Source organism: Callorhinchus milii, unplaced genomic scaffold (genome assembly GCF_018977255.1).
Source record: "Callorhinchus milii isolate IMCB2004 unplaced genomic scaffold, IMCB_Cmil_1.0 Scaffold20, whole genome shotgun sequence".
NCBI classification, from domain to species: Eukaryota; Metazoa; Chordata; class Chondrichthyes; order Chimaeriformes; family Callorhinchidae; genus Callorhinchus; species Callorhinchus milii.
This window is the reverse complement of record NW_024704761.1, coordinates 8,476,678-8,501,877: the sequence shown is the minus strand read 5'-3', so window position 1 is coordinate 8,501,877 and position 25,200 is coordinate 8,476,678. Positions and strand designations below refer to the sequence as shown.

The 25,200-nt window shown below is 40.7% G+C and overlaps 1 protein-coding gene and 1 non-coding gene across 4 annotated transcripts in view; both read right to left on the bottom strand.

Annotated features, from left to right (window-relative positions):
- stx8 (syntaxin 8) overlaps positions 1-25,200 on the bottom strand; it is a 103,222-nt gene that overhangs the window by 27,505 nt on the left and 50,517 nt on the right. For 2 of the 3 annotated variants that reach the window (XM_007888510.2, XM_007888511.2), the window contains exon 7: positions 15,958-16,059. In XM_007888510.2, coding sequence (XP_007886701.1) covers positions 15,958-16,059 — 102 coding nt within the window. Of the gene's footprint in view, positions 1-5,586; positions 5,631-15,957; positions 16,060-25,200 lie in introns of those variants that run through there. The other variant, XM_007888512.2, reaches the window with a different exon arrangement.
- Positions 19,448-19,521, bottom strand: trnaa-ugc. The gene has a single exon. It is a non-coding gene; the product is annotated as a tRNA-Ala (tRNA).

Below are 25,200 nucleotides of genomic sequence, written 5' to 3'. Positions count from 1 at the left end.
AGGAGTCAGCAGTTTCTGTTACTGGCATCATTAATTTTACCACAACTTGCTATACATATATATATATATAAATATATAGCACCCATTTATATAGTGGCGGAATCTGACCCAGAGCCAGGGGGACAGGGAGTGGGGGGATGGCAGCGGGGTGGGGAGGAAGGGGTCCAGCCAAGCGGAGGCAGCGGGGGGGGGGGGGGGGGGGGTGTTAAGCAAATACGAAGGCATATCAACCTATGTTACTGCGTTGACTGATCTCAGCTGGCCTGGCAATAGCGGAGTCAAGTCCAATTTTAGCACCGCAAACGCAACCCGGCTGAGATCGACAGGGGAAGGAGAATCAGCCGGGAATGCTGGTCAGTGGGAGAAGTCCACAGGAAAACAAACAACATTGGGATTGAAAGTGCAAGTTTTATAGGATACGACCTATAGTCAAAACAGTTCGATGAGGGAGAACAAGTGAATTGCCGTTTACCCATTCTGCACCCCCCCAGGCAAACAAAGGCCCACTGTTGGTAGGCGCAAATCGCTGCAATTGCACTACAACAGATGTAGCACTACACCAGGGAGTCATAAAGGAATTGTACACTGTATCTCATCATCATGGTTTATGATCCACAAGATATGGAATCTCTCTATTTTGTGAAGGAGAAAAATAATAAAGGCCAGGCCTGGGTTGATAAGAACCCACACTTTATTTTCGGATATCTCTGCAATTCCCAAGGTCACGTACCTATCAATCACTACAACCAATCGATTAATTCAATGCTGCTTTTTATAAAAAATTGATTGCCGCGTCCACTCCCTCTGTTCCACCATCTCAGGACGGCCTCATGTCCACTGTCCCATCAGTCACTTTACCCTCTCTCCCTCCCTCATCTCTCTAATCCATTATTTGGTAGAATATTTCATGTATCCATATTATGAAACAAAGAACATTTTGCTTATTTCCTGGCGTTGCAAAAATAACTAGAACCACATTTCAGTTGGTAAGACCACTGACAAGAAATAATATGCATGAAACTATATATTAGTCATTGTGGTTTGAGTGGAAAATAACAAATAGAGGTTTGCGAACTCAAGACACGCTTGATTTAAACAAACAGAATACTCGATTAAGAGCTTGAGGGAGTCGTGTAAAACTACTTCCGGTGACCTTTTCAAAATTCATGCCAGAATCGTCTCGGTATCACCCAAAAAAGTGACAGTCCACCCACATCAAATTCTTCAGCCTCCACCCTCAACACTTACAATGGTGAGTCTAGGCACTACCCCCTTTTTGGCAACATGTCATTTTATTGCACAACATCCCGTGTCAAAAATCCTGCAGGATGAGAAAGTTCTTCATAACATTAGTTCAGGCGTTTCCTAGACTTGATCCTCAGATTCTTGTTTCCGGATGGATCATTAAAACATTCGCTGGAAATGCTTTGAAACTTTAGATAGTCCAGGGGTTGCTTAAAGTGAGAGATTAACACCACTGACACGGGTTGATCTCTGGTTAATAATCCGCAGATGGGAAGAACCTGATGCGTAATCTTGCGAGGGAATCCGATTTTGTTCTGAAGTGTAATTTTATTCATGTGCAGTCAAACGCAACAACCTGCGTTAGCCAAAGAGTAAATGTTTAATGGGAGCTTAACGGCACACCAATATTTACTACAAAGGAGTGAAAAGCCAAAATCAACAATTAACACTTCTGGGATGCACGTTGACGTATTAATACTGTGAATGTGAAACTAACAGAAATTTGGTCCTTTTTATGTTGCATGTCTGTATGACCTGTGCATAAACTTATCAGACTCCTTTCTGTTCCACATCACCACTCTGTTGTCCAACTATTATTCTACCCTCCAACCCACACACACTTAATGTGTCCTGCATCCACCATTCTTTCTGCCTTACACATCCTCTGTTGCTTCCAACTCTCCCGAAATAAATAAAAATTCTTTGCCCATACTTGCAGATAAAAAAATTGTACCCCCGCACCCAAAAAAAACCTACCATTTCCCTAAGATTCCTAGCAGTTTCACACCCATATATAATGATTAAAGCCCAATTATGACGCAGGGAATCAGTGTAATCACTATCAATCTCAATCATAAGCATTTTATGAATCAGGGAGGTGTAGGGAAGAAGTGTAATCTAGTTTTCTGTCTCCTTGTTCACCGTCCATGGCCAACAGGACAGTTTGGAGAGCAGCTCCAAGCCTTACGCCAATTTTGTTCTTTAATCAGCTGTTATAACATATGGGAGAGCCCTGGGTGACTGCTCAGATCTTCCTTTCCTGTCTCTGTGTGGCGGTTGATTGTTGTTTGGCTTTGAAGGGAATGATGTCCCTTCACTCTCTGGCACCTCCCTACCTCTCCGACCTCCTCACTCCCCAATTGAAAACCAGGCGCCTCCGCTCGACAGGCACTGGCCTCCAGCTCGCCCCTCCCACCCTCCGCCCCACCATCAGAGGTCGCACTTTCAGCCACTATGCCCCGAAACTGTGAAACTCTCTCGCTCAATCCCTCCGTCTTGCCCCCCTCTCTCCCTTTTTCAAGTTCCACCTGAAAAACTTCCTCTTCGACCCCCTCCCCACCGTCTCGGAGTCAGGCTCCACCACTGTTAAGCGCTCTGAGACGCTACTGTGCGTGGAGGGCACTATATAAGTGCAAGGTATTATTGTTGCTCAAATCTGCACTTTACCTCTTTCGGTACAATGCCTCAAGAGTCCCATCCTGCCACCACACTAGTGAAAAAGAACTGGCTTGTAATCACGCCATTATACTGAGTGTTTAAGAAAACACATAACACACTAATTTTAGACATAATGAATATATAAATATCACATGAGGTGAAATCTTCCAGCTAAGTGTTACAAAATTGTGAGCCTTTTCTAAGGGCTTCCTGTTCCCCCAAATTGTCCTTTAATATATGTTCCAGCTTATAAGGAGTCCTGTAGCTCAGTGGTTAGAGCACTTGCTTTGCAAGCGAGAGACCTGAGTTCAATTCCAGGTAGGGGGAAACCTTGGGGAAGTTTCCTTACTCCACACACAGCCTAATAATAATCCCTCCAAAACCAAAAACAATAATAAATTGATCATTTTCAATCTACGACTGTTTGTGGGACATTGCTGTGCGCAATTGGCTGCCGCGTTCGCCCACAAATATACAGTCAATTCACTTTACAGTGTGTTCTGAGAAGCGCTTTGGGACGTCCTCCCGACGTGAAAAGCGCGATATCAAATGCAAGGATTATTATTATTATAAACAATTGCTGTTTCTGATCTTATCCAGCAATGTACTGATCATTAATTGTAATGTTTTTCAAACGGTATATGTGTGTGTGTGTGTGTGTGGGGTGGTGGGGGGGGATAAAATTAGAGGTTGTAAGAAGCTCCTCCTCAATTCAACTGACTGACCCTCAAGAGATGATTAAGAGAGAGGTTAAAAAATTAATAACCTTCTAAAAATATTCAACAACTTTAGCATCAAGTTCATATGGAATATACTGAATACTGGCACGGAATCAGAGGAAAAGACTGAAAGAACTAAATGTGAACAGATGGTTTCCAATTTTGGACATTCAAAACATGAATCGAATATTTTCATCTTAATAATAACCCTTACGTTTGATATAGTGCCTTATCAAATCGTTGAGACGTCTCAAAGTGCTTCACAGAATACATTGTAAAATGAACTGACTATTTTGTGAGCGAAACGTGGCAGCCAATTGCGCACAGCTTTGTCCCACAAACAGTTGTGGATTGAGTGGGCAAGTTCTTCTTATTTTTTTGAAGCGATTATTATCCCCGGAAAAGCTTTCTTCCACTTGACTAACAAACGGGTTGGAGGTGAGAGCTCCATTCACAGCAGCCCAAACAGTGAGCTTAAACACACTAAATCAACTCATGCAAGCATATCAGCGAATCTGACAGAACGCATGGGCAGTAATTACCTGACACCATGTGTGTACAAGGAGGAATGTGAGAGTGACGTACATTTGTTGGATCTCTTGAAGCTAATGATGGAATTCCTACGATTTCACGCTTAGGGTCCAGTGCTTTGGCGTATTAGAGTCTAACGCAGTGTGAGACGTCTTATGTAAGTATTATGACAATAGATTTAGGCTGCCGTGAGCAAGAGTCTTTTGTCGAGACCAAGCTACTGGGGATTGTGGTAAGACCTTACAAAGGCAACAATTTAAATTTGAAAAAAAANTTTGAAAGAAAGATGTTCTTGAATACTCAAAGCCGATTTCTCTTCCATTTCTCTTCCAGCTTTACATAAAGCTGCTGGCGGAAAAAAACTCACAAACAGATGTGAGGTGACAGAGCTGCTCACGCCAGAGAAAAAAAAATTTCAATCGTAAACAGAACTATAATCAACTGGAGTCTCGGAGGTGGGCACTTACAACTGGGGTTAAGTTCATGAGGACTGAGAAAGAGACCCAGAGTCTGGTTGGATACAGGCATTTATAATAAAACTATAGTTTGCATTTTATATTATTACATTGTCAAAATGTCACAACGCACTCCACAGGATTTAGAGTATAGTGACTGAAAACTAAATATAGGGTAGGACATGGCAGCCAATTTTCACACAGCTGTGTCCCACAAACAGCCATTAAGTAAATGACCAGCTTTATCTGGAAAGACGCTTTTCTTTTCAAGCAATATCATGGGATCTTTAATGTCCGCCTGGACAGGCAGACGAGACCTTGGTTTATTCAAAGGACGGCACCTCCAACAAGGCAGCACTCCCCCCAGCGCTACACTGGAGTGTCAGCCTAGGCTATGGGCTCAAAATTGTGATATGTGTTCTGAATCCACAACCTTCTGATTCAGAGGTATCCAACTAAGCTAGGGTGACACCTTAGTTAGATTGAAATACAACAGCATTTTGAACACTCTTTTTGATTGTAGCTTTTAATGTATATACAATATATACACACATACACACACGTGCACACACGCACACAAATACACACGTAATAGATTCTTTCCCACAGTACTCGAGCATACCTCCTGGCAGACCAACTACATAATGACATTGTTTGTATCCAAGGAACTGCCTGCAGTTGGGGGGCCCCCCTCTCCTTCACTCCAGACTGGGGTGAAGTGGGTTAACTTGGTGAGAAGAGAAAATGGTAATGTGCAATGTGGAAGGGATTAATAACCATCTGAACAATGAATTATACTGTTCTCATTTATTTGAACTCTTGTCAAGTTTGACGGCTCTGGCCAGGTTTTGTCAGACTGATTTCAAAGCACAACTTCAGTAAATGGATACACATTTTCACATGGATTCATATGCAGAAAATCTTGCGGCGTGTCAATTGTTAATGCAAGTATAAGACTGTTACTAATACACTGTACTCAAACCTTCCAGTGTTAATATACGTGGATTCCTTCGCAACATCATGTCACTAAAGTAAGGTTATTCGGCCTCACATATTCTGCAAATGTTCAGATCTCTCTACAGCGCTACTGTCGAACACAGTACAGCCAGTTTCAAATCTATTAATGTACACAAATAGGTGCTTAATGAAGTGTGCCCATAGTTCCTTATGCGACAACATTCACCTCATCTCTTAATCCTCCAACTGTTGCTTTCTCATGTGACATTATTGCACAAGTGGCTACCTGTGAAAAAACCATGTACATTTAGCTGATATCCATCCAGTAGATCCCAAAGAGCTGCAATTCCCTCAGCGTGCTAACAATTTCAACAGCAAAAAAGAAATAACAACCTTACTTGACCTCCGAGGGAGGAAAATTCATTGTTGGTAACTTTCAAGAGAAAGTCAGGGATCTTCAAAATTTCCACCAAGCTGAGCTCAGCAAGAGGTAAGCTAATAGGCGGTTAGAAATGATCCGAGCAGTTAATAGACCATCAACCCACATATTGCAAAAATAACTATCCACTTTTAGATCATATTGCGCAAAGCAGTCATCAGCTTCTGGCTGAATCACAAATTGCATTCATCAAAATCAGTTACACAGCCAAGATATGCCACAGAGACCATGATGATTTCTGTAGCACAGCGCAGTTGGGAATGTGATCTCCAAGCAGAAAATAAGATGCTCGGCCAGGACGACAGTCGATAGTATAAAGGGGTTCAAGAGACAATAACTATTTGGGCTTTGGGAGACCAAGAGACCATGAGAATAATAATCCTTATTTTCAATAGAGAAACTTACCACGTCTTCGAGACGTCTCAAAGCGCTTCACAGAATATACTGTAAAGTGAATTGACTGTGTATTTTGTGAGTGAAATGTGGCAGCCAATTGCACACAACGGAGTCCCACAAACAGTCGTGGATTGAGTGACAAATTTATGATTTTTTTTGAAGGAATTATTACCCCCGGAAAAGCGATCTGCCAATCGACTAACAATCGGGTTCCTACTCACTGCTAGGTAAACAGAGGCGAGTGGGGTAAGGAAACCTGCCTAACTTTTCTCCCTGTCGTGAATCGAACTCAGTTCTCTCGCTTGCGAGGCGAGTGCTCCAACTACTGAGCTACAGGCCTCCCAAGTAGCTGACACAGAAGACAAGAAGGTAGATTAACATACCCCCCAAAAGTAGTGTGCTTGCTGTCCCTGGTTCTGTTTCCTAAAACTTTCTATGTTTCCTGTGAAATCCAAAGCTACATGACATCTCACTTTTAATACTGTGAAACATACCAGCCTAGTGTCATGTCTCTGTAAATTGGTTTCTGGTCTGACGAAAGAAAGAGTATGTAATCTCCAGTCAAGTCAACAAGGAATCCGAAAGGGCTGAGTTCAAGATAAACAGCACCTTTTTTATGCATAAATTGCTCAGTGAAGAGTCCAGATCTGCACCAGTACAAGGTCGCTTTTCTTAAAATGTTAAACTTTGCTAATTAACTCATTTATATTCAACAAGCTGACTTCCTTTCTGGCGTTTATTGGAAAACTTAAATGCGAGTTAAAGATTCGCTGAACTTTCCAGATTAACAATTATAAAACGACAAAAGGATTCCGCTAATTAGCTAGAAATTACACACCCACACGCCTGGATGCAGAACATGTTTAGTTGCTCACTGAAACAGCATGTCAGCTACTTGCACAAACCTCAAGCCAAATTATGGCATATAAAAGCCGTGATAAAAGAGAAAAACTACAGATGGTGTGATAGAAAAGAATGAGAGAGGCTGAGAATAATTTTCCTAAAACAAGGGTCTAATGAGTGATAATCACAACTGGATTTGATGTGTTAATTGCAACTTAATACGCCAGATTCTCAACATGGCTAATTGCAAATGCAGAATGCCAACAAAATCAAACATGCCCGCCGGTCTTTTATCAAACATTGCCAGCTTCATGATTATCCATTTTGCAAATCATTAATGTGCAACAAATCCAGTTTGCTCTCTTTGCAAGACAGACCCCAGAATAGCAAACATGTTGGTTTACTACCCTGCCAAAATTCAATATGAAAGGAAGACCGAAAGGCAATTTAATAATAACCCCAATTCGTTTTTCAATGAGAACAAATCACTGCATCTGATACAGCGCCTTTCATTTTGGTAGGACATTTAAATCGCTTCTCAGGATCTCGCCTTATTAAAGTATCTTATCTTCCTTGTTCACACGTTTCAGCCACTGGTCTGAACATTGCCTTCAACGCTGTTTTCAATGGTAGAAGTCTTCCCCGTTTCTCCTCACTGGATTTCTCCAGCTGTGCTATTAACTTTCTACGGTCTCGCTTACCACTGTACGCCTTCTGCTCTGGTCTCATTCAGGCTTGGGACCCCTCCCACCTGTGTATCATGTTCAGCACTTTACATCTCTTTCAGCCAACTGTTAGTGACCCATTGGTTGCCTCGATATGAATGTAAGAGATAAAGTTGAATTCTTTGTTGTTCCTCGTTATTTTTATTGATTGGGATTTATTTGCCCTCCTCCATCACACACGGGGGCAACTACAACTACAGCACTCATTGTAATTTTGCTAAAAGGGCAACCCCTCAATGCTGAACTCACTTTCAAATGGCCCGGTAAATCATTGCCAATTTAAAACCAAACTGCTTACCATATCCACTGACAAGACAGTTATGCATCAGGAACTAACCAGATCAGACACTAAACTAACTACCCCAGTTTAATTTTACTTTGAAGTTATTGATGATAAACGATTGGGTTGAAATTTAGAAGCCCAAGTGAAAAGAATCCATCAAATGTCTAACTATTTCCCCCCCTACCCCCTCCTCAAAATCTCCCAGCTCAGGAGGGGTGGGTGTAAATACTGTATAATTAAACAGCCAGCAACTTGTTCTAGGAAAGTGCATGTGTGAATATCAAGAAAGGAGATGATTATGTTTGTTGTGATGGCGCCAGCACTGAAAAATAATCACCAACATTAACACCTAATTGTAAACACAAGAATGGCTTCTTGAACACTGACACTTTCAGGGGAGTTATAATAACAATAATAATAATAATGCCGGCACAGATAAGATGGGCCAAATGGCCTCCTTCTGTGCTGTATAATTCCATGATTCTATGAATAATAATAATAATAGAGTGCTTTTCACATCGGAAGCATGTCTAAGCATGGAAAGAAAATTGGAAGGAAAACAAAATTGGAAGGAAAACAAAATGGATAAAAGGATTTAAGAAATAGAGATTGTTTAAGTTGTCAGATTTTTCAGCATTAACTACTTACACAATGCAGACAAAAGTAGACTCTGATACCAACTTGTCAAGCAAATTGAAGAATTATGCCCATTACATAATTATTAAATGCATTGTATAGACCTGGCATTGTTAAAGGGATAGAATAATGTTGTTCGATCACATTTCGGGTGAAATTGGATCCAGGTTGACATATTGTAATTTTAATGGTCATGGTTCAGTGTGAGCTTTTTTTGTAATGTTTCTGCAACATGTGTACAGGATAACTCGCTCACATTGGGTCATTCGGAGAGTCACAGCTGCAGGAAGCCACTCCATCAAGTTGTATTGTCACAAGGAAAACCACTTTGATATGTTTAAATGGAAACTGCTGCTGAAAACATGAATAAACAAATGGACAAAATTGATCTTTAAGTAAATAATTTTAAATCGATACTAACAAAAACTGCAAGTACCTCAGCATCCCAACCTTGAATTTGCCCAAATTACAAGATCATTACTTGGTTTATACTGCTGGAAGTGATTTGGAGAGGGGAGGTGGATTTATAGCTGCTGCTCCAAATCACCCTCGCCCAGGGATGGCTGAAGAAAGCTCTGTGTACGAAGCCAAATTCTGCTAGTCTTTCTAATGTTATTACAGTGACACCTGTGCAAGTGGCTATGTAATAACATTAGAATGGTCCCGAAACTTTCCCGAAAGATGTGATGTGCGAAAAGGCTGGCCGGTGAAGCACTGAACCAGCACTGAAACACACAAAACAGAAGGTGATAGGAATGACGTTCAGTGTTTTCTGACTTAGCCAAGAAAGCAATTGGGGCTCCAACTGGCAGTTATTGCCCCTAGTGTAGGGATCAGAAATATTGGTTAGGTTTTACATTCCTGATTACTTCAGTAATCCTTGCTTGAAAGGTCTTGGCTGTCTATCCCGCTCCCTCGCTCCCGAATGCCTGATGGAAAAGGTTGCAGAAGCTCACTGCCCCCGCTCACCCAATGGGGAAATACCCCAGAGGGAATGTGGAACCATCAGACGGGGTGAAAATAGCTACAAAAAGTCCATTGTTCTGCACAACAACACAAACAATTGAGGTTTCGAAGATCAAACTGAGCATTTAAAAGAAAAACCTAGAAAAAAAAACACATTTCTTTCCATTGCTGCTTTTGCAAAAGCTGCACAGAGGACAGAAAATGGTGTCCTTTAAGATGAACATACCAGAGAAACAATTCCTTATAACTGAGGAATCAATCAATCACACCTTTATTTACCAGTATGAAAGACAATATTGGTACTCCTTGCGTGCAGTGTCCTCTTTAAACCATCATCTTAATGTTTGTCAGTCAAAATAGCATCTCAATTAATGATGACTTGTTTATTCACAATGGAAACATCAAACTAACCCATTCCGTGTTTTTTCCTGAATCCAATTGTGATTCTATCTCGAATTACCACTAACGAATGTGAAAAGCTATGTCAGGGGCTGACCACATTCTAGAGATATGCTACGTTTGCAAAGTCGAATTACTTGTTTTTTTTAAAAAAAGAGGATTAAAGTTCTTTCATTCAAGTTAGGAAACTGTCACGTTCTCACTAATTAACTAGAGAGGCTTCTGTTGTTGCCTCCTATTTGACTTTTCTCAGGTCAGCATACACCAACCAAATACATCAAAGTGTCGTTTTTAAATGTAAGCAAAAGATCCTTTTGATGTCATCTCAAACTGACCACCCACTATCTCCCTCTGCAGCTTGTTCTCTGCTAATCAGGCTCATTTTTGCACTGTGGGAACCGAATACATCAGCAAAAGGTTGTTTAACCCTTTGCTTCTAAGATCAAGGGGTGTTGTGGTTAAAACGTCCAATGAAAATTAATTTGATGCACCCAGGAACAAGGAGAAGATAAAGAGTTAACTGGCGGGGTGGAAGGGAAATCTCCTGAAAGCCGTTAGTGCTTGAGGTTTTTAAGAAAGAAATGACTGCTCTTTCTGACTGCCTTAAACTTACAATCCAATCCTTAATTTTGTACCTGATGTGAAACAATATTTGAAGATAATAATTTTCAAATAGGCCAAAAGTGAATCATTGTTAAAATTCACAATAGCTGCTGCTCATAATAGACAATGCTCTTTCAATCATATTTCCAATCAATGCCTGAAAATTATATTTCAAAATAAATTACTAGAAAGCAAATGGCAGGAAGTGATTCATATCAGTAACCAGCCCATAATATCCCAGCACGGTGATTTAAACCAAGGATATCTACATCCCACATAATGAAACTTCTTCGTACATTAAAGTCTATTACACACCATGTGCAAACCACGTGTATCTAGTGAATTACAGATGTCCTTAATTATATAATTAACCAATGAAAAAGAGTGGGTTTTAATTACATAATGAACCCTTTCCAGTGAATAGTAATTACATAACTGTGGGCACCAGTAATTCCCTCTGCACATGGTGCAAAATACCCATTAGGTTACACAAGGCACTGAAAAAGATTCTTCACAATTGCAGTTACTGCTGGCTCCATATTGTTGCAAGCTGACCCTCTTCAAGTTATTGTGGTCTATGATCTCTGAATATAATAATTATAATCCTTGCATTTGATATAGAGCTTTTCATGTCTTCTAGACATCTCAAAGCGCTTCACAGAATATACTGTAAAGTGAATTGACCGTATATTTGTGGGTGAAATGCGGCAGCCAATTGCGCACAGCAGTGTCCCACAAAGTTATGGATTGAAAATGACCAATTTATTATTGTTTTGTTTTGGAGGGATTATTATTAGGCTCTGTGTGGAGTAAGGAAACTTGCCCAAGGTTTCTGCCTGGAATTGAACCCTCGCTTGCAAGGTGAGTGCTCTAACCACTGAGTTACAGAACTCCACAAAGTTAGTCTCAGCCACTCCATATTCTCCTCCATATTCCGAACTGTGAATCACAAAAAATAAACTGACATTTCTGCAGGCACTCACTGTCTGAACGTCAATAACTGTAATCATTAAATTCTGAAGCACTTTCATACCTTTCTCAGTTCTATGAAATGACAAAATGGTACAGAAATATTCAACTGTCGACACCGACAGCTTTGAAACCATGGCGAATACCTGGTACTAAGAATGCCCTTTATGCTGGGCTCACTTTCGATGGCTCGGTGGCTCAAATGTACTGCATATTGAGTTAAACAGATTCGGCAAGTCCTTGATCTTTGCTGAGTTAACTTCTCCACCAGGATGGAAGTAAGCCATTGAATTGGGCACAGGGTTTCCGAGTTAGGGACAGAAATGACTAGCAAGAGAAAGTGGATAAAGATTAGGATAGGACTGAACTGAAAGACCTCCTCAAACTCACTGTGGAGAGGGCTGCCAATGCTCTGCAAATAAACCAGTCCCGATCAGGAGAGGAGGGAAGAAAAAATCCATATATTAAAAACAGCACAATGTAAAAAACGGTGGTTAATGGCAGAAATCGATGAATTCAGGCTTCTGATCCAATAAAGTTCAGAGTCTTTAAGATTTAAAAGAGAGACATCAAGAAAAAAAAGTTTGAAAAGAACTGTAGAAAATATCACAAAGTACAAATGCAAAATTAATCTCTCTCTTTCCAGTGAGTTCAAACCGATGCTAGCCATGACCTAGGGAGCACAAAAATCCCTCTCTCCTCCTCTCCACCTGAAAGGAACCAGCTCGTGAATAGTTATTCCATTCCTGGACAAATATTTGACATTGTGATTTCAGAATGTTTGACAAAGCAAAAAAGAGATGGAGAATACAAATTACATTCTCTCTTCTCTGCAGAGGAGAGAATGTAATATGATAGATTATACATAATAATCCTTGCACGTGATACAACGCTTTAGGTCGTCGAGAGCTCTCAAAGCGCTTCGCAGGATGTACTGCAAAGTGTTGTGATAATGTATTTTGTGGGCAAACACATGCTGACACTCAACATGAACAGCCTGGAATTCTTCTTTGCTACGGGTTTGCCCCACTTAACTGACGTTCAGTCAATGATATAAATATTGTGGTCAGTTCTTTATCAGACAACCCTTCCTTGGCCAGTAACCAGCCCATTCAGACTGAGTGGGACAATAATTGGCTTTGGATCAAAAGGCAAGATTTCTGGTGGCAGTTGACTGGTGGCTGAATGATTCTTGCCTCTTTGTTTCACCAAAAAAATATTTCCCTGTCATTTAGTGCAATTATTGTTATAACATTTAAAGAATGCGATGCGGTCTACAAAAGCAACCAATAAAGGGCTTTTTCAGAGCCTGCTTCCACATTTAACTGGTCAATGGGTATGGGGAGCATTATACTTGGTTTGTACAATTGACTTAACAGCTTTCTCCTTCAAAGTAGAGACAATTTGGAACTACTTAAGATGCAAACAACCTGTGAGACTCACTCTCCCTAAGAGGCAGAAGGGGTGGTAAATTACTTGATAAGTAGATTATTGCAGGAGCAATTGCACTCAGCAGCCTTTGAGATGATTAAACCCTGGGAAATTCGACCACAAAATAACGGGCTCTGTGGTGTTCATTTGTTTCCAACCCTTGGCTGATCTGCAACTGAAGAACATCCATGGCAGGCAGGGCTGCAATGCCCCTTCAGTTAAGGTGGCCAAATGAGATTTCAGTTAACTTTTAACAGCCTAGGAATGTCTCTTAAATGGGAGAAAAACACGCATTTGATTCCACAGCGGGCAAGACCCTCAAGGGTAACCCTTGACAAATCCTGGTTTGCACTTGCTACTATCTTCAGTTTGGCAACAAAACACAATGGCATCATGTATGTATACACTTTAAAGACTGAACGCCTTTCATGGTAGGAAGAAGCTTCGCACGTAAAGGGTCTTGTAGAACAAGACTGAAGTTTCTTAATTAAGTCCGCTGAAAGACTGTATAAGCAGCCTTCCCCTTAGATCCCTTAACCCCTAAAGAGTAGTCATCATCAAATCAAAGCATTAAAATCCAGCTCGCAAATCTTTATTTATTGTGCCCTTCGCTCAGTCGGGCCTCTTCAGCTTGCTCACTATTTCAGCAATTTTAGACAGGTTTCTGGTTTATAAACAAGAAACAAAGAGTCTTCTTGTGTGTCACTGAAGCAATCCAGTGGGGCTGAATTTCATTCCTTTGCCACTCCAAAGCAGCAGTGTCTGGAGAGCTATTTAGCAAGATTCATCTCATTAACATGTCTATACAGGACCAAAGAGTACATTAAAACATATCGGAGTATTAATACCTTTCCAGGCTTCAGATGAGAATAATAATAAAACACGCTTTTCTTTGCTCAATTTAATTATCAGATAATTATCTCTCAACAATCTGCCCTTTATTGCGACTTAAATACCTTTGTAGAAATCCTGTGAAAATCTCAATAACCACAATCCCCCCATGGCTTCCCTCTTGTATTTCAGCTCCTCCTTAATAATGTGTCTCAGAAAACAAGGACCAATTATTTCCTGGCATTAAGTCACTGAGAGTGTGAATTGCTTTAATTTTGCCCCTTTAGCAGCTATGCGGGGGCTAAGGTGCTTGTAATAATGAGGCAGGGGGACACTAAAGGAGCACTGAGGCATGGTGGTCAGCAAACTGGCATTTCAACAACACTAGCAGAAACTCTGTGCCCTCGGTGTCACAAAAGTTGCCCTTTTTTTTAAGAAAAAAAAGGAAAATCTCCAATGTGCACATCTTGACAGCTGCTTTGGGGAAGGGGGCGTTGAAACACGATCCTATATATCTCACCGGCCTGCACTAATCTCACCTTGTGCCGTTGTAGGGTTGTGTACTCGCTAACCCCCACCCCCCCCATAACTCTTTCCTTTTTTTCTCTTTTTGTTATTCTTCTGTTCTTCTGCCTACTCATTAGTAATGCTCGGCAACATTCAACAGACAAAGATGTGTGTGTCAAACAAAGAGGGGAAGGGGAAAAAAAAGAAAAAAGGGGAGAGAAGGAATTTTCCATTCACTTCTCTGTAGGATTCATTAATATCCTAAACTGTTGGCACAGCCTAAAACACTTATACGGTAACAAAGCGCACACTGACTCAAAGTCTGGGATCTTCAAATAAACCTTACAGGCTGTCATGGCCACCAGGAAGCAGAATTAGTGCAATATTAGCTGACCTTCATTTTGTTATTTCTTCAAACCTGACTGCTGTGCCCTGCCTGCTGGTAACTAAGCTCCTCGGTTGAAAAAATGTAAGCATTTCCCCAAGGCGACCCAACAGCAGGTTTGTTTGGCAAATAAAACCGGTCTTGAAGTACTATTTTTCACTTCATCTTATGCAGCTCCATTTTTTCATCTGGTTTCCACTAATGTTGTCAAAACAATGCTTTAGGTTAATGTTTTTCTGCCGAAAACTGTAAAAGGCCATCAATCTCATCTGCGTTGTTGTGATACACAAAGAACAATGCACTTTGCTTTTCAGTCGAAGCACGTTGGGATTGCTTCGCTTGATGATGCAAATTGCAACACAATAGTAATGGAGATCTGCATTTCAACAATAGAAGACATGTTCCTTGTCAAAATTGTAAATTATCAAATGAGAACGAATGCCTTGAAATGTAAAAGAACAACTGAAAGTTGCTGATGAGTTAAGGTGAAAGAGAGAATGTGGGAATGCTGGCTCTGTGGCAGCAGTATTGCCATCATCAATGTTGAATGATGGCCGGTCTTAATTTGAAACAAGAAGACATGTGAGCTCAGTTCAGAAGATAAGGCGAGCCAAAGAATTAGAACTGAAACACAGCATTGAACGTAAAGGCTATGAAAAAGCCAGATTCGTTTTCTTGGTGGTGGTGGGGGGGGAAATTCCCTTTATTGTCTATAACTAGGAAGTACCTTTTTCCAAAAGAAAAAAACAGATGCTAGATGTTACAATGCAAGAGCAAGATGGGCAAACGGGAGCTACTGAATTACGTGAACCCATAAATGATGGACGACTCTGACCAAAGCCAGGCTGTGTTGAGCAGCTTTGCTTCCAGAGCCCAGGTCATTTGCTTACTCGCTGACAACAGCTGCTGGGAGTCCTTTGAGAGGGCAAGTAGGTGAGATTTACTATCAATGAATCCTCACTTCATGTTTGAACAGCTGCATATGCAAATGCCATCATAAAGCCTTCACTTTTGTTTTGTCGTACAAAAGGCTGCGGACAACAGTACATTGACGAGCATATCTACCTCCTTTAAATACCTCTTGCGGAGCACAAGTGGGAAACGGGTTAAGTAGGCCATGTTCAAGGAAAAATTGACAAAAGCAATGACATTGTAATGCCACCTGGTGGATCAAGGGAATGGTTTTAAAGAGAAACCTACCGCAAGACGTCGACTTCTTATCAAGCACTTTGACACGTCTCGATTCGTTGCGGATCCTGGAATCCGTTTTATCCACCAAATGGGTCAGGTCGTCAATGATCTCTGCACAAAAAGGAAAAGGAAAACAGGTGAAATTAATTCTTTCCCAGTTATTTGATATCTAAGACATTCAATAGGAGTGACAGGGATAAATGCATTTCCACTAGTGTTGTTAAAGGAACCATATGATAAAATAGTCCCTGCGTTTGAAATTGCACCTTATCCCTTCAAACCGTCCCAAAGCACTTCAATATAATTACTGTTAAATCTAGTGACTGTACATATGTGAGTGAATGCAGCAGTCAATTTGCACACAGCAATACCCCACAAAGAGCTAGGAGATAAATGACCAATTCAACTGGAGGATCTGTTGGCCAGGACCCTACGAGAACCTTCTTTCTCCTTTCGAAGAGGACAGCCCAGCTGAACAGGCAGACAAGTCCTTGGTTTAACATCTCATCTGAAGAATGGTACCTCCGACAATGCTGTGGTCTCCCAATACTGTACTGGAGTGTCAGCCTAGACCATGGCTTAAAGTCCCTGTTGTTGAACTTGAACCCACAACCTTTCGGTATTGTGTATCTAAGACAGCTACACAAGAACAACAACAAGATGTGCACAGGATTTCAATACACTCTAAATAATAATTCTTCCATTTGATGTTTTGGCAAAACATCTCAAAGCGTTTCACAAAGATTTATTGTAAAGTACAGGAATTGTGTACTTGTAGGAAGAAGCCAATTTGGGCACAGCTTCTCTCAAGTCTCAGTGCTTTTTTCAATTACTGATATTGCAAAACAATTTGAAAGAAGTGGCATGACTAAATGAAACAGCAACTAAGAAAGCACAGGATTAAGACACGTTTCAAACTTCCTGCAACTAACGCACAATGTGTGGAAATTATGCTTTCTTCCCATCCCAACCCCCACAGCACACACTGAAACATCTGGGTGTTGTGCAAACTAATTTTATAAGTTCACTGAAATATGATGTAAGAATCACCAAGTTTTATAACGGAACTGTCAACCATACTGTAAATACACAAGACAATTGTAAACTTCTTCTTTCCTTCAAAACTGCTGGAAAGGATGGATTTAAAATAAAATAAATTCTGGTGCATGCTAAACCCACCGCCAATCCTAACCCTCTGTTTTCAACTCAGTTGTTGGCTGCACTGGAGGTTTAATGACAAGGAGCTGACAACTTGTGAGGCCCCATCACTCTTGTGTGCTTCAACGCACAGGAAACTGCACAATATCCTGGCCAGTGCAAGGGCTGGTCATCTCATGTTTGCATCAGAAAAAAAAATGTGCTTAAGCGCTCCCCTCAAAACTCAGCTTCCCATCACTGTCAAGGACAAAGAATGATAAGCACACTTGGGAAACGGCTTATTTCGTTTGGCAACCCTGACCACAGACCTTGTATTAAATGCTTTTTAAAAAAAATTCACGCACAGAAGCTAATCGCTGCCACAGAAACAGTTTTCAATCACTCCCCTGCCACCAAACTGAAATTATCCTATTTTTTTCAAAAACGCAAATTGATCGAATTGTATTTATTCCAAAGGCTGTGGCTCCATACGCGTCATCAAGAAATGGGCAGAAATCAACAGGCTTTCAGCAGTGGGACTGCCTTGTTGTACTTTTCTGCACTCTTAATCGATTGAGTGGTTCTCAATTGAACATGTAACTTAGCTGAGAGTCTGAAAAACAAATCACCCAGTGTGCACAATCAAGCGCTGATTTGGGGCAGGAAACTGTGATTTGTAAGGCAGGAAAGGGATTTGTTTTATTTAATTTTGATATGCATCACATATCATGTCTTCAGATAACTGTTCCTGTCAAACTCAGGTGCGCATTTCCCTCTAGGGGCAAATCGGTCAATGCAATACTAACTGTGTATTCCTAACCCTAGGGTGGGGACTTCCTCCACTATTGTTCCCATGATATAAAACCAGGCACGAGGCCATCATGGGATTATTTCTGGACGAGGAACCTCATCAGCTGTTGAGTTCATAGCTTTCTCTTTCCAGTTCCAAGTAAATTGCTTGGAATACATCAAAACAGTTCGTCTTCAGGGCACCTTCTCATATTTTACTGTTTCCCAATTTCAAACACATGGCAAATATACAAGTCGGCCACCTGCATTATCTACCATCATAAGTGGTCTCTTAAATTACTTTATGCGATATGTGAATTAATAAAGATGTTGCCTTTGGCGGTCCCCTCAATTCCTGTTTCTCCTTGATTTCACGTGAAAATGTAATTAGGCCCTACCTTACATTTGTAGGGCTTTCCTTCAATGGTCCCGTTCATTAGATTACAAATCTGTTTGTGGTACTAGTTTTATTCAATGTAAGGCAACCGCAGAGTTCATTTAAACAGCCTGACAGATGTACAAACAATCCCTGCAAGTCAATCCAGCCAAATGTGTTACACAAAGCACTTCCTCCCTGAGCTACCTTGACTACGGCACTCCTGCACACACAGAACAATGGCTTTCTGCATCTCTGGTACATTACAATGCTTTTCCTGCCCTCCCACATCGCAAACAGGCCCCAACACCACCATCCAAACTTAACCCTAAGTGTGCAGGGTTGGTTTTTGTGAGCTCCCAGAGTTTGTCCATCCCCGTCAATACGTCTTGCATTTTCATTTTTGGTTACCCAACTTCAATTGAACAAGTCATGTCTATGAGGAGAACATGGCAATTTTCACAACTTCCGACAGGCTAGATTTGTTGGCGGTCGCTCCCATCATCTCCAAATTGGTTGGTGAAAGCAATGAAGACAAACTCGAGAAAGTTTTATAATGGATTTCCCAGATTCAAAACAAAAACCAAATGTTTAATGATTAATCCCATGATAATTAAATTAATGGACATTGGTAAATTTTAATAATAATCCTTGCATTTGATATGGTGCCTTAGCAAATGTTATTACCTTTTTTATTACCTTATTATCTCTGTTTACCTAGTAATAAGAAGGAACCCGGTTGTTAGTCGATTGGCAGATTGCATTTATGGGGGTAATAATACCTTCAAAATAATAATATAGTCACTTAATCCATGTTTGTGGGACACTGCTGTGCGCAATTGGCTGCCGTGTTTCACCCACAAAACGTACAGTCACTACACTTTACAGTACTTTCTGTGAAGTGCTTTGAGACATCTAGAAAATAAGATCAGGCACTATATTATATGCAAGGATTATTATTATTATCATCATCATGTCTTCGAGACGTCTGAAGGCGCTTCACAGAATATACTATAAAATTAATTGACTGTATATTTTGTGGCCGAAACGCGGTAGCCAATTCGTGGATTGAGTGACCAAATTACTACTAACCATCTTTTTAAAGCGATTATTACCCCGGAAAAGCGATCCGCTAATCGACTAACCATCAGGTTCATATTTACTACTAGGTAAAGAAAGGCATGTGGAGTGAAGAAATTGCCCTGTCCGGGAATCGAACCCAAGTCCTCTCGCTTGCAAGGCGAGTGCTCTAACCACTAAGCTACAGGACACCACCAAAATTGTCATGATTAAAAGAGTAACCAATTACAAGTTTTTCATGTGTAAGCTGTTCTGCTTTCAGCCCAGCAAGGTCATCAAATACATGCTGGTACAGATTAGCTGCACTGTTTTGCCCAACATAACCTTTACTTCCATTTTAATCAATTTGCCAAAAAGTACAGTCACTACAGTTTATAATAAATCCTGTGAAGTGCTTTGAGTCATCACCCTGATATGAAAGGCACTATATCACATGCAAGGTTGATTACTGTATTTTGTAAAACACTAGACAACAACAACAAAATTACATTTATAGAGCGTCTCTCAAGTCGGGAGGACGTCCCAAGGCGCTGGACAGTCAGGAGTCAGGACCCGAGCAGGGAGTAGGGGTGAGGGAAGGCAGAGAGGTGGGAGGCGACTAAAGGCACGATCGAAGAGGAGGGTCTTGAGACCGACCTTGAAGGAGACAAGGGAGAAAGCGAGGCAAAGGGATTGTAGGATGGAGTTCCAGAGTGTGAGGGCAGAGAGGCTGAAAGCCCGACCACCGATGGTAGGGCGGGTCAGGCAGGAGACATGGAGCAGGTCGGAGCCCACTGAATGGAGGGAACGGGGAGGTTGGCAGGGAGTCAGCAGGTCAGAGAGGTAGGAGGGGGCAAGGCCATCGATGGCCTTGAAAGTGAGGACGAGGATCTTGAATTCGATCCTCTGAGGGATGGGGAGCCAGTGGAGTCGGGCGTTTATATTATGTAAAACGCAAAGTGTACATTATTCTTCTGTAATACCCATGTCTTATTTTGTAAATTATTACACAATGTACAGGAATGGCCTTTGGCTTCTGGCATCATTTCCCCATTTATTAAGCTACTTCTCACGCATTCAGCACAATATTTTATTGCCCACCAACGCTCGTGCTGGCACGTGGCAAATGAACATTCAAAGTCTGAAAAGTCCATGGCAAGATTTACTTAATGAAGCGTAGAAATACATGAATTAATTTTCCCAAAGTCATTAGCTGCTCCCTAAGAATATCCAATTTCCTTTAGAAAAAATTTCTTCACGAGATAGGAGTCTCAACAATGTGATAAGGCACTGCATCAAATGCAAGGATTATTAATATTATTATAAAAGGATGTGCATAAGAGGTACCAAGAACATATTACCGTCTGTTCTAGCCAGGATTAGCTGCTTTTACGTATTTGCTGTTCTCCTTATCATGTCGTCGAAACATCTCACAGCGCTTACTGTAAAGAAGATTGACTGTGTACTTTGTGAGCGAAAGATGAACACAGCGGGTACAAACTAAACCAAGCAGCCTTCCTTTGTATCATTTTATTTACAGCTAAAAGCTGAGTGTCACTTAATCAAGTCAAACAAAAAGATATGGCTCAGTTGGCAAAACAAAAAACGAAATATTTGGCTTTCTGAGCCGTTAGATGTGTCTGTAGCTTTATGTAGAAGCTTTTCAGCAGTTCTGAGCAAAACTCAATCATGCTAGCCATGATGGGCACGAACAGGAACATGTACAAAAGAAACATTCTTCAATTTCACACACTGTCATTCTTTCAAAGCAAGTTTGATGCATCTTGTCAATCTCCCGTCTGTCTCAATGTAACAAGGCATTTTCTTTTTCAAAAGCGAACAAGTGAATGTAACTAGTTTCAGCAGCTAACACTCAACGCCATCAATTAAAAACAGACACTTAAATACAGTCAGTTGCTATGAAAAGGATCAAAAACAATTCATTGACCGTCAATGCGACTGAGATTTAAAACTCTCTTTTTTTTAACTATGGCAAACTTGTTATATCACGATAGAATGAACGTCGGATACTTTGATGCTCTTGGAAATTTCGCTCCAATTCAAAATTATCTTCTACAATCTCCAACTCATTCCTGTCTGCAAAACTGAACCTGAGTTAGATCTATTCCCTGTTATTTATATCACAAGTCACAACCTATTCAAATTAATCTTATTGCAACCTCGATTATGACGAATGCGTTAGTAACCCTCACATTAATATCACAGAATTATTTACTACCTTGAATTCTTAATCCAATTAACGTTTAACATTTATGGGAAAAACATTTCGGTGAAGCGATTTCAATTTAGCCAATAAGGTTCGCATAACTGTCTTTAACTAAAACAATGCAATGCCTTTTCAGAAGCTAAACTGAAGGTCTTTGCTGATATGGGCTCGCAGCTCCAGAACTGGTATTTATTCAACTATTTCAACACTCACGAGGCCCAAATTAAATAGAGAAAGAAAGGAAAGGCTCCTCAGTCTTTTCCGAGTTTTTGGTACAGAATAGATGCAGGAGGTGATGATATTGAGCTGTCAATGCTACGGCACATCTCATTTTATAGGGAAAAAAACAAGATGAAGATTAAAAATAATTTTCCTCTTCCATTCGTTTCAATTTCATTCCTAAAGGAATTAAGGGTTTGAAGAATCTTGATACACTGAGCTACGTAGGTAGGGATTACAGCAGCAAGTGCTCTGGGACGCTTCCCTGGGTGAAGAACGCTATATAAATGCAAGTTGTTGTTGTATTACATCAGCATTTCAGCAATGAGCACCTGAATTAAAATATCTTTTTTTTAAAAGTTTGACTGCTCTCCAGTAGTTTGTTGGGGTTAGTGGAGGGGTGGGGGGGGGGGGGGGGGGGAGAGAGAGAAAGGGAAGTGGTGTCCAGCTGGGGTTGAATTGGTCCTGAGAAATATTAGGCAGGTCTGCAGTGAGCCAAGGCATTGTCAATGGTTGACCAACCTCATCAATGAGCCTTGGATGTGCGTGCCCTGAACCCTGCAACCCAAAGCCCTAACTAACCAGCAGGACGGCCCCAGCTGCACAATTACCATGACACTTACCAATGCTTCACAGGTTACCATAATCCGTGAAATATTTAGAATTTGCCTAAAATTCAAGATCACTATCGCATATCACAGAATATATTGCAAAGTGGATTGACCGTGTATTTTTGCCGTCGAAACGTGGCAGCCAATTGCACAATAATTGGGCAGCCACTTGTGTAAACGATGAAATAGGAGAGGAAGGAAGAGCAGTGTTAAAAGCATTGACAAAACATCACAAATAAGGAGTCAGCCTCACCATTAAGTCAAAATCCCTCCAAAGTGAAAGGTTAAATACATTCTGATGTTCACACACTGTTCCACACTAATAATGTTTTGTGAATACAGCTCGTACAAGGCAATTGCAGTGGAACCTACAAATGGTTCCATATAGAAGAATATAACCCTCAATCATTAAAATACATGAATAACAGGTACGGCTTGCTAATCTAAGCTAAATTACTCTAAGCTAAAACTGAGCTAAAGAAAAATGCCGAGTTAACCAGATTGAAGTTTTAAAGTGTTTGGTTGATCGATGTCTTTGTTTTCAGTTCTTTTGCCACAAACACATTTACTATTTGTGCAAAAGTTTGAATCAAAGATAATTTCTATTTTCTACTGTAAAAAGGCTACCCAACATTTGCTTGGGATGCAGGTTGAAAAATCTCTTTAGGGTTGGAGTGAAACATGGAAGTTTGCACTGTAGATTACAATAAATGAGACTTGGCACTCAAACTCATGTTCCCAAAAAAACAATAATCCAACTGGGTTGGGAGGAAATAAAGCCCAGAGCTATATATAACCTGGTCCAAAAAATGTTTGGAAGACTTACACCTGCTTTATACCGAAGTTGAAAGCTACACATCAGAATTTAAACGCTGTAGCGTAAGCAAATGTGACATGAATTACGGTATATGTCCATTAAAAGCTTGAATTACACAATGAAATCCCAAGAGTCTTTTTAACTTCCAGACAATGAAATCAGGGTTCAAGAGTCTAATTTTAGTTACATTTACTGCGATTGTATTGTGTCTACAAGGAAGTCACTCTAGTTTGGATATGCTTATAGAATAGGGGTATGTGGAAATTTACAGGACTGCACTGGTAGCTTCTCTCAGAACAATGTTTCAACACACTTTACAGTAATTACTGCCAAGTGTAGTGACTATTTTTGTTGGCAAATATACAATACAATAGCCAATGTACTTTCCGCACTCTATTAAAATATTCAGCACACTAAAATTTGGTAGCCAGGCAATAGAGATGTCATGAAAAGGGTGCGTAGTTCTGAACAGCTGAAAAGGAGTCAAATAATTAAAAGGGTTAATGAAAATGCTTCACCTCCCTCGTAGCAATTTATTATTGCAACCTCAGCACGTTCACATTAAACTGGAATAAGTACTACACTGCCCAACTGAGGAGTCTCATACTTATTCCATTTTAAATGAACTTTAACCTAGTTTCAACCAAAACTAACAGCAAGACAAAAGGATGAATTGTATCTCTATTCTCTTCCTTTAAGATGAAACTCCACTGGCCAGTCCAGCCAAGAACCTGTATAAAACTGTGGTTGGTGAGCTCTAGCACAGACATGTAGCTCAGAGTAGACCATGAATTGCAGAGTCAATGTCTTCAATGGCACATTAGTATTGCAATAAATAAAACCATTCTGGCAACCAGTAATTAATTCCTTGGTTGTTTTGTGAGCGGAACCTGGTCATTCCCAGCAGCACAGCACCTGCCTTTCGTCATTGGGTCCAGGGATTGCCCTGATTATATAGTCCAGCCATCACAAGGTATCACTATCAGTAGTTCTCACCCGGGCCACAAGATGGTGTTTAAAAATAGATGCAGGCAAGTTATCTCACATTTCATGGAAAAGGGACTTAAGAAGGGTGGAAATCTTCATGGAATAGTTTGGAAGATGGCATATCAAATCAGCCTGACAAGTCTAAACCAAATATATAAAATATAAGACGCTCCACAGAATGCATTGGACATAATTGCTGCTCTTGATTTACCATCTCCCGGAAGGTGCTTGTGTGTATGGACAGGATCACACTCAGGTGCAGTTCTGCGCCATGTTAATAAATAATAATCCTTGCATTTGATATAGCGCTTTTCACATCTTCTAGATGTCTCAAAGCGCTTCACAGAATATACTGTAACACTTTACTATTGACTGTATATTTGTGGGGGAAACGCAGCAGCCAAATTGCGCACAGCAGTGTCCCACAAACAGTCGTGGATTGAAGCGACCAATTTATTATTGTTTTTTTTTTCTTGAGGAATTATTATCAGGTGTGTGGAGTAAGGAAACTTGCCCAAGGTTTCGCCCTGCCAGGAATCGAACCCAGGTCTCTCGCTTGTGAGGCGAGTGCTCTAACCACTGAGCTACAGGACTCCACAGCCTGATGGTGAAGACTTACAATTGAATAATGGCCTCTTGGCAGCGGTAGGTGACTGGTGCTCATGACATCCTCCCAATCCTACATGCCCCCCAAAAGGAAAAGGAGAGAAGATCAAAAAAAGGGAAAATTCATGGAAAAAAGCTCCTGCCTAAAATAACCAGGTTTCTCAGTATGTGTGGCACACTATTATCAAATAGGGTCTCATTATTTTGCGACACACTTATGACTTTAATGTTCTGTAACCTTTACTTTCTTTCCGAATATGGAAAACATGACAAGGGTGGCATTTTAGAAGGAAAACTGAAAAACCACTGCACCTGGCAACAGGTATTATTCAATACAATGAAGGAAAGCACAAATCTATGCAAGAGTTGGCATTTTGGTTATCTTGTATAAAATGTTGCTGACTTTGTCAGACTGCATCGTTTC